At 40.6% G+C, this 15,570-nt stretch overlaps 1 protein-coding gene across 34 annotated transcripts in view; it reads right to left on the minus strand.

Moving 5' to 3' along the window:
• DLG1 (discs large MAGUK scaffold protein 1) overlaps positions 1–15,570 on the minus strand; it is a 428,647-nt gene that overhangs the window by 128,653 nt on the left and 284,424 nt on the right. For all 34 annotated transcript variants that reach the window (XM_043523144.1, XM_037909596.2, XM_037909589.2 and 31 more), the window contains one exon: positions 7,661–7,787. In XM_043523144.1, coding sequence (XP_043379079.1) covers positions 7,661–7,787 — 127 coding nt within the window. The remainder of the gene's footprint in view (positions 1–7,660; positions 7,788–15,570) is intronic.

Consider the following 15,570-nt stretch of genomic DNA (forward strand, 5'->3'; position numbering starts at 1 on the left):
AGTGAAAAAAACTGAAATAATGTCCCCAGGAAAAAAATCTTAAGGGATATTTATTTCGTACATCAAAAAACAAAACAAAACGAAACAAAAACCCCAGAGGGTGAAATGCTGGCCCTACTGAAGTCAAGGAGAGTTTTACCTTTGACTTCAATTGGATCAGTATTTAACCCAATGCATTCTATTTCAGCATGGCACCATTTACTAAATCTCTTATGAGATACATCAACAATTTAAAACAATTTTAATTTAAACAATGGCTATTACAGATGTATACTTCAGTTTTTCCCTTTGCAAATATTTGAATATATTTGTTTGGGAGTAATGATGTATCTATAAGAAGATAAAAATTTATGCGATTTACAAGCTGCAGACTCATCAAAATATAGTGGCAGCTAAATAGTATAGTCAAATCTAATTTTTAGGCAATTTCATGACATAAAAAAGTTATACACTGAGCACAACTAGTAATAGCTACTACTGTGCTTGTGCTCACTCTCATAGAGGCCCAATTTAAGAGCTGCACATGGATGTGTTCCAAGCATTTTTCAAGGGTGGAACAAATCTTTTGTGTATCTGTTCAATCAGATCATGCAGTTTTTTACATATTTCAGGCAACTGAAACGGCAGAAGCTATAGTAAAATTCTTATTCAACTTCGTAAGTTGAGAATTTTTCAGTAAATAGAACGAGAGCTCAACATTCACTTTTAAATGGCCCTTTTAGAAAAAGAAAAATTACAGGTTTCAGAATAGCAGCCGTGTTAGTCTGTATCCGCAAAAAGAACAGGAGTACTTGTGGCACCTTAGAGACTAACAAATTAATTAGAGCATAAGCTTTCGTGGGCTACAGCCCACTTCATCGGATGCACAGAATGGAACATACAGTAAGAACATATATATATATACACATACAGAGAAGGTGGAAGTTGCCATACAAACTGTAAGAGGCTAATGAATTAAGATGAGCTATTATCAGCAGGAGAAAAAGACTTTTGTAGTGATAATCAATGTGGCCCATTTAGACAGTTGACAAGAAGGTGTGAGGATACTTAACATAGGGAAATAGATTCAATATGTGTAATGACCCATATTATTATAATTATAATAATTACAATATTGAATCTATTTCCCTATGTAAAGTATCCTCACACCTTCTTGTCAACTGTCTAAATGGGCCATCTTGATTATCACTACAAAAGTTTTTTTCTCCTGCTAATAACAGCTCATCTTAATTCATTAGCCTCTCACAGTTTGTATGGCAACTTCCACCTTCTCTGTATGTGTGTGTATATGTATATATATTTTCTTACTATATGTTCCATTCTATGCATCCGATGAAGTGGGCTGTAGCCCACGAAAGCTTATGCTCTAATAAGTTTGTTAGTCTCTAAGGTGCCACAAGTACTCCTGTTCTTTTTGCAGAACAACTAAAGTTTTCAAAGAATCATAGAATATCAGGGTTGGAAGGGATCTCAGGAGGTCATCTCGTCCAATTCCTTGCTCAAAGCAGGACCAACCCCAACTAAATCATCCCAGCCAGGGCTTTGTCAAGCCTGACCTTAAAAACTTCAAAGGAAGGAGATTCTACCACCTCCCTAGGTAATCCATTCCAGTACTTCACAACCCTCCTAGTGAAAATTTTTTTCCTGACATCCAACCTAAACCTCCCCCACTGCAACTTGAGACCATTACTCCTTGTCTGTCATCCGCTACCACTGAGAACAGTCTAGATCCATTCTCTTTGGAACCCCCTTTCAGGTAGTTGAAAGCAGCTATCAAATCCCCCTTCATTCTTCTCTTCTGCAGAATAAATAATCCCAGTCCCCTCAGCCTCTCCTCATAAGTCATGTGCTCCAGCCCCCTAATCATTTTTGTTGCCCTCCGCTGGACTCTTTCCAATTTTTCCACATCCTTCTTGTGGTGTGAGGCCCTAAACTGGACACAGTACTCCAGATGAGGCCTCACGGACGCCAAATAGAGGGGAATGATCACGTCCCTTGATCTGCTGGCAATGCTCCTACTTATACAGCCCAAACTGTCGTTAGCCTTCTTGGCAACAAGGGCACCCTGTTGACTCTGATCCAGCTTCTCGTCCACTGTAACCCCTAGGTCCTTTTCTGCAGAACTGCTGCCTAGCCACTCGGTCCCTAGTCTGTAGCAGTGCATGGGATTCTTCCATTCTAAGTGCAGGACTCTGCACTTGTCCTTGTTGAACCTCATCAGATTTCTTTTGGCCCAATCCTCTAATTTGTCTACAGCCCTCTGTATCCTATCCCTACCCTTCAGCGTATCTGCCACTCCTTCCAGTTTAGTGTCATCTGCAAACTTGCTGAGGGTGCAATCCACGCTATCCTCCAGATCATTAATGAAGATATTGAACAAAACCAGTCCCTGGACCAACCCTTGGGGCACTCCGCTTGATACCGGCTGCCAACTAGACATGGAGCCATTGATCGCTACCCGTTGAGCCCGATGATCTAGCCAGCTTTCTATCCACCTGATAGTCCATTCTTCCAGCCCATACTTCTTTAACCTGCTGGCAAAAATACTGTGGGAGACCATATCAAAAGTTTTCCTAAAGTCAAGGAATAACAAATCCACTGCTTTCCCCTCATCCACAGAGCCAGTTATCTCCGCATAGAAGGTAGTTAGGTTAGTCAGGCATGACTTGCCCTTGGTGAATCCATGCTAACTGTTCCTGATCACTTTCCTCTCCTCAAAGTGCTTCAGAATTAATTCCTCCTCCTTCCCTTTTTCAAAGATGGGCACTACATTAGCCTTTTTCCAGTCATCCAGGACCAACCCTGATCGCCATGAGTTTTCAAAGATAATGGCCAATGGCTCTGCAATCACATCTGCCAACTCCTTTAGCACCCTACTCTTTCACTCCTTTATATACATACATGCCTCAGAAAAGTGGTAGCTTATAATGATCTGGACATATAGAAACCAGTTTTCAATGTGCACACAATCACAGGGACAGACGTGGTGGGTGTGTGTGTATAAATTGGAATATGTGTGCAAATGGCCAAACAGCTGCATAAGTGTACATCAGTGCATGCAATTCCCCACACAGCATGCACAAAGTTAAACTGTTTACATGAATATTAGATATGCAATTGTGTGGGCAACTGCATGAAAAAGTTATGCTACGGTGCCAAGTTTTTTATGTAATATTATTTATAAGACCTAAAAATACTACCACTGAAAGATTAGTAGGAAAATATTTTCCTCTTTTTTTTCCAGTTTAGTTTGTGCATTTGACAGCGTATATTTTAAAGCCAGAAGGGACCATTACACCATCTAGTCTGACCACCTATAACAAAGGCCATAGAATTTCACCCAGTTCTCTCTGTCTTGAATCCAATAACTTGTGTTTGACTAAAACATATCTTCTAGAAAGGTCCAATCCAAGTCTTTGATTTGAATACTTCAAGTGATGGAAAATCCACTGCTTCCTTGGGTAGTTTGTTTCAATGGTTAATCACCCTCACTGTTAAAAAACTGTGTCTAGTTTCTAATTTGAATTTGTCTGGCTTCAGCTTCCTGCCATTGGTTCTTGTTATACCTTTTTCCACTAGAGTAAAGAGTGAGTGAGTTAGATGAGAAATGAGGATTTTTGAAGCTGAATCCAGCAACCACCTCCACCAGCCCTGGTTTGTTTTTGGCAGCTTTCTTAGCATGGACATATTATTAGAATGGAAGTCTAATGAATTCCAAAGCTTGTATATGAAGGAACACTTCTACACAGCTGGGAATCACAAGATTGCCAGTAACAGACATAAACTGAATATACAACCAGACCACCCTAAGCAGCTTGCCAAAGGTGGATCTGGGTGATATTCACTTTGCAAGGAGGTCACACACCATTTTGATGATGATCAAAATTCAGCATTTTGTCCTTGTGAAGATACTTATACACTAATCGAATCATTTCTCAATCTTGTTATAAATTTAATGGATTGAGGTCCTGAAGTTTCCCACTATGCATCATTTTCTCCAGCCCACAAATTATTTTTGTGGCTCTTCTCAGCACTCTCCAATTTTTAAACATCCTTTAAAATGTGGACATGGAATTCCAGAATCATCCTTATCAACACAATATCCAAAGGTAAAATCACCTCCCGCTAACTCCTCTGTTTATACATCCATAAATCACATTACCCCGTTTTGCCACCATATCACACTGGGAACTCATAATACCCCTAAATCCTTTTCAGAGTCACTATTTTCCAGGATATAGTCCCTCAATCTGTAGTATGGTCTACATTCTTTGTTCCTATATGCATTTGGCTGTATTAAAGTGCACTTTGTTTGAATGGACCCATCTCACCAAGGTATCCAGATCACGCTGAATGACTGCCCTATCCTCATCGGTATTTACCACTTTGCGTCACATGCAAAATTTTATCAGCACTGACTTTATATTTAATTCCAGATCATTGACGAAAATATCGAATAGTGTCAAGCCTAGAACCATGCCCTGAAAAACCTGTTGTATTAATTTCCAAATTATTACAACAAACCTCAATAGAAACCCCTTTATTTGATGATGATTCCCCATTGACAACTAATTTTTGAGATTTGCCAGTCAGTTCCTAATCTGTTTAACATTTGCTACACTTGTGCTGTATAGTGCTAGTCTAGCACTTTAGGTGTAGTCAGTTTCACTGTTTTTAGTGTTGTTTCATTTAGCAACAGGGGAGAGAACAACATTTAAATTAGGAAAATGTGATTGTAAAAATTATAACTGAGGTATCTGAAACGACTTTTCACTCATTTTCGGAAACTGCTAGATGTCAAGTGGATTGTGCCTGTTTCTTTAAAAAGTTTGGAACTAGAGTAACTAAAGGTGGTTAAACTGCCCAGAAATGGTATGAAAATTATGAGTATTTTTATTATTAAATCAGTTATGAGTAGATATACGTAATTCATATGCAGGCAGGGAAATGTCTACATACCACTCTGGTTTAAACTAATAGAACAAATCTGTGCGTAAATGTCTGTAATCTGTTGCAACAGAAAGGGAACTTTTTCCCTTTAACAAAAAGAGGTCAAAGTCCAGTTAAAAGGTCTCTAATGGAAATCTGCCGTAAAGAAGTAAAACAAAAAATATTTCTGAATTCTGCAACTTGGAAGGGAATAAACTTAATTTTTTTAGTAAGTGTCCCTCATTTATTTTTTAAAATTTCAAGAAATAAATCATTTTGTAAATCAATGTGTAAAAACTGCACCTAGCCTAAGACCACGTATACTGAGTCTCACTTTAGAGTAATTTTTGTATGAGGAAATTACTAATCCCTAAGATCAAGGACTTGTACAGTCCGCAATGAATGATCCGTAATTATATATTTATTTCAATTTTTTAAACTGCAGATAGACCTATCTAAGGCTCTACGTGCCCTTACATACATGAATACAATTTAAGTATCAGCAGCATTAAATGATTAATTCAGCAGAAGCTCAGCCAGCCATCTACAAAAGTTTCTTCCAACGTCTTCATTATTGAGGAAGCACACCTTAAACACACCTTCTCCAAAAACCCTACTACAAAGATGTTTTTTGCAGTGTGCCTGGAAAGTCACCAAATTCAGGCTATTTGCAAACAAGGAGGAAGCAAGTTCCCTTCTTTTTAAGAACGTAAGAGCGGCCATATTGGGTCAGACTAAAGGTCAATCTAGCCCAGTATCCTGAGACAGTCAGGATTTACTAGTCCTGTCACCTGAAACAAATCTGCTGCCTGAGCTTTTGCAGCTTCTATGTTGGAGAAAAATAACTTTTTCTTTGCCTTCTGCACAGCCACAACATAAAAGTTAAAAATATTTATGGTGCAGCTGTTCAGCCTCTGCATGACATTTCCACCACCAGTGTACCAGCCCTCTTCCCTCTTGCCTCATTTGTTGTATATCATCTGTACACCAGGGTGACCTGTGAAAATGGTGTTGGCAAAGAGGGCATCTACAGGCCACTTCTTCAAAGCTGCAGGATAGAAAAGTACAATAATATTCTACCAAACTATTGAGGGACTGGACTGTTAGGGGTTCTCACAACAAATTTTTTGATGGCCTCAGAGTGTGGCCACCAACTCTTGATGGTGGCTGCTATGACAATTTTTCCTAAAATACTTAATTAACTTTAGGAAAAACAAATAAATATGCACATGCCCAAATCATACTGGTTGCTTTATTAGGTTTTATTTTTCCATAATAAAAATAATGTACAGTTGTTTCTATTCTTTAGTCGACCTAAACAGAACAGAAACACAAATAAGGTGCTTTGCATGTTCTTGTCTTTTGTTGTTGTTGTTTCTTTTGCTTTTTTGGTTGCGGTTTTTGTAATACTTGCTAGCTAGTAAGTCTGCTGCTGTGAAAAGTGATATTTGAATGTTTGTTAATATCAGTTTTTGCAGCAGCAGACTTGCTAGCTAGCTGGGAGGCAGTGAAAAGTGATATTAACAAACATACAAATATCACTTTTCACAGTAGACTTACTCAGCCCTGTCAAGCCGGGTGACAAATTAAGTCTTGGATGGGGAGGTGGGTAGGGAGGCAGCAGGGACCGCGGGTGATCGGGGGGTGGTGAGCCCGGAACCCGCTGCTGTGCTTGAAAGCCCAGAGCCTGCTGCCTAGGCCCCGCAGGGCTGAAGCCAGAAGCCTGAGCCCCATGACCTCCGGGAAGGTGGGGAACTCATATTGGCTGTCTGCTCCTCTGGTGTTTGTGGCTCCAGAGGGGAGCAGGGCCCAACCCCTCCAGGCGACCCCGGCGGGGCTGCAACTTCTCCCCAGGAGGCTGTGGCTGCAAGAAAAGCCCTTGATGGCCGTATTTGAAAAACGCTGTTGGTAGAACAAGATTCACCCTAAGAACCCTCTGGAACCTTTTTGGCCCATTAATCTTTGAGGGTAGACCATTAGAACAGCTCCCTCACCCTGACAGGAGAGATGAACCCCAACCTCAAACCACGAGAGGGAACAATCACTTTATGACAAATGTAAGCTTTCTAGGGACAGTGACTGTCTTTTTGTTCTGTGTTTATCCAGTGCCCAGGTGCTACGGTAATACAATCAACCAAACAACCAACCGCCAAGCCTCCAGTTCCAACCCCAAACCCAAATCTTAAGTGTGGCCAGCTGTCTGAGTTGAGCCAGTACCTATCTGAGATAACCCCATAGTTGTCATGATGGCCACGAAATCCTGAGCTGCTTCAGAAAATTCATCATCTACATGCAAATTCAACATAATCAGTCTTTGCGTTTCCAATGCCAATATAGTGAGAAATTCAATCAGCTCACTAAGTGACTTGGCAATGCAGCAGAGTGAATGGTACACTAAAAGCAGTGCCATCTTAATTCCATAGTGGAACCCACATACTGAGTGGGCACAGTATCTGATCCAGTTTGGAGAGGGGGACCTTGTATACTTTAGGCTGAATGCAATCAGTATGGCCACAACCATAGCGGCATTAGTGAGCACAACTAGAATAAATCAGCAAAACAGTTTATAGGTCTTATGGAAATATTCACTAGTATTAAAAATATTTTTAGATTTACATTTATTTCTTGAAACATCACACACTGACATTTTGATCATTTACACATAAAATGTTAACTTTCCTGATTAACTAACCTGAACTCATCAATTAAAGTTGGATTAACCACTCCTTACCTGGTAATTTCCTCATCTCCAACCATTCCCTTGGGAATTGGGGAATATCTTCCTGGTGATGATGGTGGCAAAGACTGTCCCAAGTAAGCAGCTGGACTGATATGGTTATCCACTGGCTGAGAATAAGCTTAAAATAAAAGAAGTGTTTAGGTGATTTAAAAAAATGTAAAAGTACTTGTGCAAATGTAAAACATAGTATTATAGGGGGTTGTTTTAAAAACAAATGTATGTTTCTCTTCAGTCTAATAGTTTATTTAAAATGCCTCAGGTTTAGGATACTGTGCCATCATGGAAGCTAAGCAGATTAATGCAAATTTCCCATATTGCTTCCTCCCATATGTAAATGAGTAAGTCAAATAATTATCAATTTGCTTGACTATAACTGCAAACAGTCTTTTTTATTTATGCATTTATTTTTTAAACAACAAGCATTGCAAATAATAAGCACCAGTGAGGACAGGAATTATCTTTTTTGGCAAAGTGGCTATAACTTTATTGAACCTAAGATCTAAAAGCAACCTGTCCTGGTAGCAGTGAAAAGAGGTGGGGATTTAAGACCACTGCTACTGCAGGCTGTCACCAGTTTCCCACCCTTTCAGTACATAGATCCAGAGCATCCTAACATTTCCTAGGCCCACCTGGGCTAACCTGATTCCCAGACCTAAACAAAACCATGGTATCCTGCACAGCCACAGCATGAGGCAATTCCTGGACCTTGTGCAAGTACCTGTAGGTCTCTGCAAATCCAGCCTCCTCCTCTAGTGAAGCTGATGCCATATTCACAAGAAAAGGAAGGGGAATTAGTCCAGCTCCTGACATCTGTGGGAATGGGAGCACCAATCACCCCCATATTCATTTTATGTCCACTGTGTGAAAATCTCATCCATGCTGCCAGCACCGGCTGCCACATATTTACAGATTCATAGATTTTTAAGGTGTGAAGGGCCTATTATGATCATCTAGTCTGACCTCCTGCCTAGCGCAGGCCAGAGACACTCATGCAGTGATTTCTGCATCAAGCACATTCACTCTGACTGAGCTATAGCACCGCTGTTAGAAAAACATACGATCTTATTCTGCTAGGTAAGAGATTGAAGTCCAAGACCTCCATGGTATCATTCTCTGAAATGCTTCCAGTTACACATGCAGGGCCAGTTAGACAGGCAGAACTGCAGGGTCTCAATGCGTAGATGAGATGATGATGTAGGGAGGAGGGGTTTTGATTAGAAACTGGGGAAACTTTTGAGAAAGGGGGAGCCTACACAAGAAGGATGGGCTTCACCTAAACCAAAATGGAACCAGATTGCTGGCACTTAAAATTAAAAAGGTCGTAGAGCAGTTTTTAAACTAAGGGCTGGAGGAAAGCCAACAGGTATGGAGAAGCATGTGGTTCAGACAGACATATCCCTTAGGGAAGGATCTATTACTGGAGATTCTCTATGTCCCAGTAAGGAGGAGAGGATGGAAGATAAAATACAGGTAGGATCTGATGAGAAACAGTCAAATGAAAAAAAATCCCATTCAATTACATCATGTAATGGCAGACAGCTAAAAAGTGACAAGTTTTTAAAATGCTTATATACAAATGCTAGAAGTCTAAATAAGAAGATGGATGAACTAGAGTGCCTCGTATTAAATGAGGATATTAATATAATAAGCATCACAAAAACTTGGTGAAATGAGGATAATCAATGGGACACAGTAATATCCGGGTACAAAATATATCGGAAAGTCAGAACAGGTCGTGCTGGTGGGGGAGAGGCACTATATGTGAAAGAAAGCACAAAATCAAATGAAGTAAAAATCTTAAATGAACCAAACTGTACCACAGAATCTCTATGGATAGTAATTCCATGCTCAAATAATAAGAATACAGCAGTAGGGATATACTACCAACCCCCTGTCCAGGATGGTGATAGTGACTGTGAAATGCTCAGGGAGATTAGAGAGGCTCTAAAAATAAAAAACTCAATAAAAATGGGGGATTTCAGTTACCCCCATACTGACTGGCTATGTCACCTCAGGATGGGATGCAGAGATACCTTAAATGACTGCTTAAATGATTGCTTCTTGGAGCAGCTAGTCCTGGAGCCCATAAGAGGAGAGGCAATTCTTGATTTAGTCCTAAATGGAGCACAGGATCAGGTCTAAAAGGTGAATATAGCTGAACGGCTTGGTAATAGTGACCATAATATAATGAAATTTAACATCCCTGTGGTGGGGAAAACACCACAGTAGCCCACCATGATAGCATTTAATTTCAGAAAGGGGGTCTACACAAAAATGAGGAAGTTAGTTCAACAGAAATTAAAAGATGCTATGCCAAAAGTGAAATCCCTGCAAGCTGCATGGAAACATTTTAAAGACACCATAACAGAGGCTCAACTTAAATGTATACCCCAAATTAAAAAACAGAGAACCAAAAAAGTTCCACCATAACTAAACAGCAAAGTAAAAAGACGTGAGAGACAAAAAGCATCCTTTTAAAGTGTAAGTTAAATCCTATTAAGGAAAATAGAAAGGAGCATGAACTCTGGCAAATTAAGTGTAACAATGTAATTAGGAAAAAGAAAAGGAGTACTTGTGGCACCTTAGAGACTAACAAATTTATTTGAGCATAAGCTTTCATGAGCTACAGCTCACTTCATCGGAAAGCTTATGCTCAAATAAATGTGTTAGTCTCTAAGGTGCCACAAGTACTCCTTTTCTTTTTGCGAATACTGACTAACACGGCTGCTACTCTGAAATATAATTAGGAAGGCCAACAAAGAATTTGAAGAACAGCTAGCCAAAGACTCAAAAAGTAACAGCAAAAAGATTGTTAAGTACATCAGAAGCAGGAAGCCTGTTAAACAACCAGTGGGGCCACTGGACAATCAAGATGCTAAAGGAGCACTGAAGGACAATAAGGCCATCGCGGAGAAACTAAATTCTTTGCATTCATCTTCACATCTGAGGGTGCAAGGGAGATTTCAACACCTGAGCCATTCTTTTTAGGTGACACATCTGAGGAACTGTCTCAGACTGAGGTGTAATTAGAGGGGGTTTTGGAACAAATTGATAAACTAATAATAAGTCATCAGGACCAGATGGTATTCACCCAAGAGTTCTGAAGGAATTCAAATGTGAAATTGCAGAACTGCAAACTGTGATATGTAACCTCATTTAAGTCAGCTTCTATACCAGGTGACTGCAGTATAGCTAATGTGACGACAATTTTTAAAAAAGGGCTCTAGAGGCGATCCCAGCAATTATAGGCCGGTAAGCCTAACTTCAGTACTGGGCAAACTGGTTGAAACTATAGTAAAGAACAGAATTGTCAGACAAACAGATGAACATGATTTGTTGGGGAAGAGTCAACATGGTTTTTGTAAAGAGAAATCATGCCTCACCAATCTACTAGAATTCTTTGAGGGGACTAACAAGCATGTGAACAATGGTGATCCAGAAGATATAGTGTTATGAGATTTGCACAAAGCTTTTAACAAGGTCCCTCACTAAAGGCTCTTAAGCAAAGTAAGCTGTCATGGGATAAGAAGGAAGGTCCTCTCATGGATCAGCAACTGGCTAAAAGATAGGAAACAAAGGGTAGGAATAAATGGTCAATTTTCAGAATGGAGAGAGGTAAACAGTGGTGTCCTCCAAGGGTCTGTACTGGGACCAGTCCTATTCAACATATTCATAAATGATCTCGAAAAAGGGGCAAACAGCGAGGCTGTAAAATTTGCAGATGAAACAAAACTACTCAAGATAGTTACGTCCAAAGCCGACTGTGAAGAGCTACAAAGGGATCTCACAAAAATGGGTGACTGGGCAACAAAATGGCAAATGAAATTCAATGTTGATAAATGCAAAGTAATGCACATTGGAAAACATAATCCCAACTATACATATAAAATCATGGGGTCTAAATTAGCTGTTACCACTCAAGAAAGAGATCTTGACGTCATTGTGGATAGTTCTCTGAAAATATCCACTCAATATGCAGCAGCAGTCATAAAAGCGAACAGAATGTTGGAAATCATTTAGAAAGGGATAGATAATAAGAAAATAGAAAATATCATATTGTGTTGAATACTGTGTGCAGATGTGGTCGCCCCATCTCAAAAAAAGATATATTTTGTAATTGGAAAAGGTTCAGAAAAGGGCAAAAAAAATGATTAGGGGTATGGAACAGCTTCCATATGAGGACAGATTAATAAGACTGGGACTTTTCATCTTGGAGACAACTAAGGGGGGGGATATGATCGAGGTCTATAAAATCATGACTGGTGTGGAGAAAATAAATAAGGATGTGTTATTTACTCCTCAGAACACAAGAACTAGGTGTCACCAATGAAATTAATAGGCAGCAGGTTTAAAACAAACAAAAGGAAGTATTTCTTCACTCAACGCACAGTCAACCTGTGGAAGTCTTTGCCAGAGGATGTTGTGAAGGCCAAGACTATAACACGGCTCAAAAAAGAACTCGATAAATTCATGGAGGATAGGTCCATCAATGGCTTTTAGCCAGGATAGGCAGCGATGGTGTCCCTAGGATAGGCAGGGATGGTGTCCTGTTTGCCAGAAGCTGGGAATGGGTGACAGGGGATGGATCACTTGATGATTACCTGTTTTGTTCATTCCCTCTGAAGTACCTGTCATTGGCCACTGTCGGAAGACAGGCTACTGGACTAGATGGACCTTTGGTCTGATCCAGTATGGACATTCTTATGTTCTTAATTTAAAGATTTTAATTGATGGAGAAACTACTACACCCTTAGGTAAGTTATTCCAGTGGTTAACTCTACTCACTGTAAACATTTTTCATCTTATTTCTAGTCTGAATATGTCTAGCTTCATCTTCCATCCATTAGATCTTGTCATGCCACTGTCCGCTTCCATTTGACTGTATTAAAATGCCCGTTCTTCAAATGAACTCACCTTATCACCTGTCATCATTCCATAAGAATGACCATACTGGGTCACATCACGGTCCATTTAACCCGGTATCCTGTCTCTGACAATGGCCAGCGCCAGATGCTTCTGGCAGTAGGAGCTTTATGGACGTCCAACAGATTGGGTTGTGTTACCTAACCATGTTGGCTAAATGCCATTGATGGGACTATCCTCCACGAATTTATCTAATTGTTTTTTTAACCTAGTTATATTTTTGGCCTTCACAACATCCCATGGCAATGAGTCCCATTAGTTGATTATGTTCCATGTGAAGAAGAACTTACTCCCCTACCCCCCACCCCCACCTGCTGTCTATTAATTTCAGCAGGTGAATCCTGGTTTTTGTGTTATGTGAAAGGGTCAATAGCTCCTTCTCTATTCACTTTCTCCATACCACTCGTGATTTTATAGACCACGATTTTATAGACCATGATTCTTTTCCACTCCACCCATTTTTGTGTGTGAGGCCCTCTGCTAGAAGACTTGTGGTCCTGCCACACCCCGCCCCAGAAAAGGGCAGTACAGAAGTCCTCCAGGCTGCCTAGAGCAGCTGTGTGGGAAGCAGCCAATCAGGGTCCAGCAGGTCAGTATAAGAAAAGCTGCAGGGCCAGAGAGAGTTCCTTGCTCGAGCTGGAGGAGAGTGGATGGTGCTCCAGGCTGGCTGCTAGGACTCCACAAGGACAAGGCCCTGAGGTAAGGGTGAAGAACATATGGGAGCCATGGGGAAATGGCCCAGGGAATTATAGCAGCAACACAGTTTATTTAAAGGGACATTGCGAACAACTGCTATCTATAGGGTCCCTGGGCTGGGAACTGGAATAGCCTGGCTCCCCCCACCAGCCGCTGGTGAAAGTGGCCTGGACTTTGAGGCATCCCAGAAGGGGAACGGAACCATAGTGGCCCAGCTGAAGAGCTGGGGCCAGAAAGGCCCTGAGATGGCAAAGACACTGCCTCCAGGGAAGGAACCCTGGGGCACTGCAATATTCCGGAGCAGGGACAAACAGAGAGACATCTGTTGGACTTTTCCCAAAATCCCCGAAAGGGATTTGTGTTGCTTTTATCTCACAGACAGATTGTGTATAACTTGGCAGGAGGGCTGAGTCATTGAAGACTCACCACAAACAGAGAGAGACTGCAACCATATGCACTTGACCCGGGGGCGTTTGTGAGAGATGAGTGCGACCCCATTACAGCGTCCTTTGCACATTTTACCAGTGGTGATTTTATATATTCATCTGATCATTAACTGAATAGCACGGTGCCAAAAACAGATCCTTGAGGAACTACAACAGGAACAATCCATTGGTTGATGATCCCCATTTACAATTACTTTTCTAGATCTGTCAGTTAACCAGTTTTTAATCAATTTAATCATTAATTATACTGCCTTCCTTTTATTCTTTACCGACTACTTTGTGTATCAGCCTTTCCATGATTTTGCTGGGGACTGAAGTCAAGCTATCTGGCCTATAGTAACCCAAGTCATCCAAGTTACCCCTTTAAAATACTGGCACAACATTAGCTTTGCTTCAGTCCTCTGGAACTTTCTCAACATTCCAAAATTTGTTAAATATCAACATCAATGTGTCAGAGAGAGTGCCTCTACTCGCTATTTTAAAACTGGTGGGTGCAAGTTTTCTAGTCCAGCAGATTTAAAAGTGTTTAATGTCAGCAGTCACTGTTTAATAGTTACTGTTGAAATAGAAGATAATTCATTGTCACTGTAAGCTGTGAATAAACCATCCAGCTTCTTTCCAAATATAGACCAGAAATATTTATTTAACACTTCAGCCTTTACTATATGATTACTAACAGTTTTACTATCTCTATCTAGTAATAGGCGTATAACATTCCTAGGGTTTCTTTGGTTACTGTTATATTAAAAACATTCCTTCTTATTGTCCTTAACCCTAATGGCCATAGCTTTTTCATTGATACTTCTAGCCTCAAGCTTAGCTGACACACCTCACCAGATGCCAGGACTCTGCATATCATATTACTACATCCAAGAGCTCTACACCATCTAGACATATTAGTTAGAGACATTTGCAAGAGATGTGCTTCCATGTTGATGTCTAGTCTCTGGCCGAGTAGGCAAAAACCTCCAACTGGCTCATCAATGTAATTCATCAGGCAACTACCATCAATTTATGCGCACCTCACCAAATGGTAACCACAGGTTGTATGATATCAGCACAGGCAATGCAATGGCCACCTAAGTCTAGGCAGATCCTCTTGGTTTTCTGAAAGAGCAGCATGTTGCTCCTCAATACAACTACATTAGCATCTGTAAGCCAGGCATGATGAACCTGAACATGCATGAGTGGGACTGAGGCTGCAGTTTATCAATCAAGAGGATCCATACACCAAAACCACCTATGGAAGGCCATCCTTGATCTGTGGTGCTGAACTGTGGGTCTCCTGAAATCCCACTTGGTACACCATGCCCCATAATCCTCATAGAAATGTAGGCTTCTGATTTCTCCCATCATTCCCTCCTGCAAAGCTGGGGAAAGGGTACAGAGAATAGATACAGTTTCTTAGCAAATTCAGACTAGGGAAAAGTGCTAAGCAAAGGCATGCTTGTTACTGGCAAGAGGCCTGAGCATGCGTGACTGAAGTCTGAAAGCATGATGAAAGTGAACTTTTTGGAGGCAGAATTGCACTGGAACACAACCCTCAATGGGGTTTGTGGCACCGGTGGGCCTGGCCTGGATTTCTCGTTCCCAACACTGAGAATTGGGGGTTCTGTCAAATATTGATGCACCCAGCCAGAAGTGATTGCACTGTTTGCTTTGTTCTGAAATTATTGGTGAAAGAATAGGATTGATTTTATGTCAGTGCTAAGGTTGCTGTGTTCTGATGTGCATTAAACCACTTTTAACACATAAAGAATGTTTACTGTATGGACAGTGTAAGATTTACGATGTCCTTAACTTCCTACTTCCTTGCTTTTCAGAGCTTAGGTTTTG

Source organism: Chelonia mydas, chromosome 9 (assembly GCF_015237465.2).
Source record: "Chelonia mydas isolate rCheMyd1 chromosome 9, rCheMyd1.pri.v2, whole genome shotgun sequence".
NCBI classification, from domain to species: Eukaryota; Metazoa; Chordata; order Testudines; family Cheloniidae; genus Chelonia; species Chelonia mydas.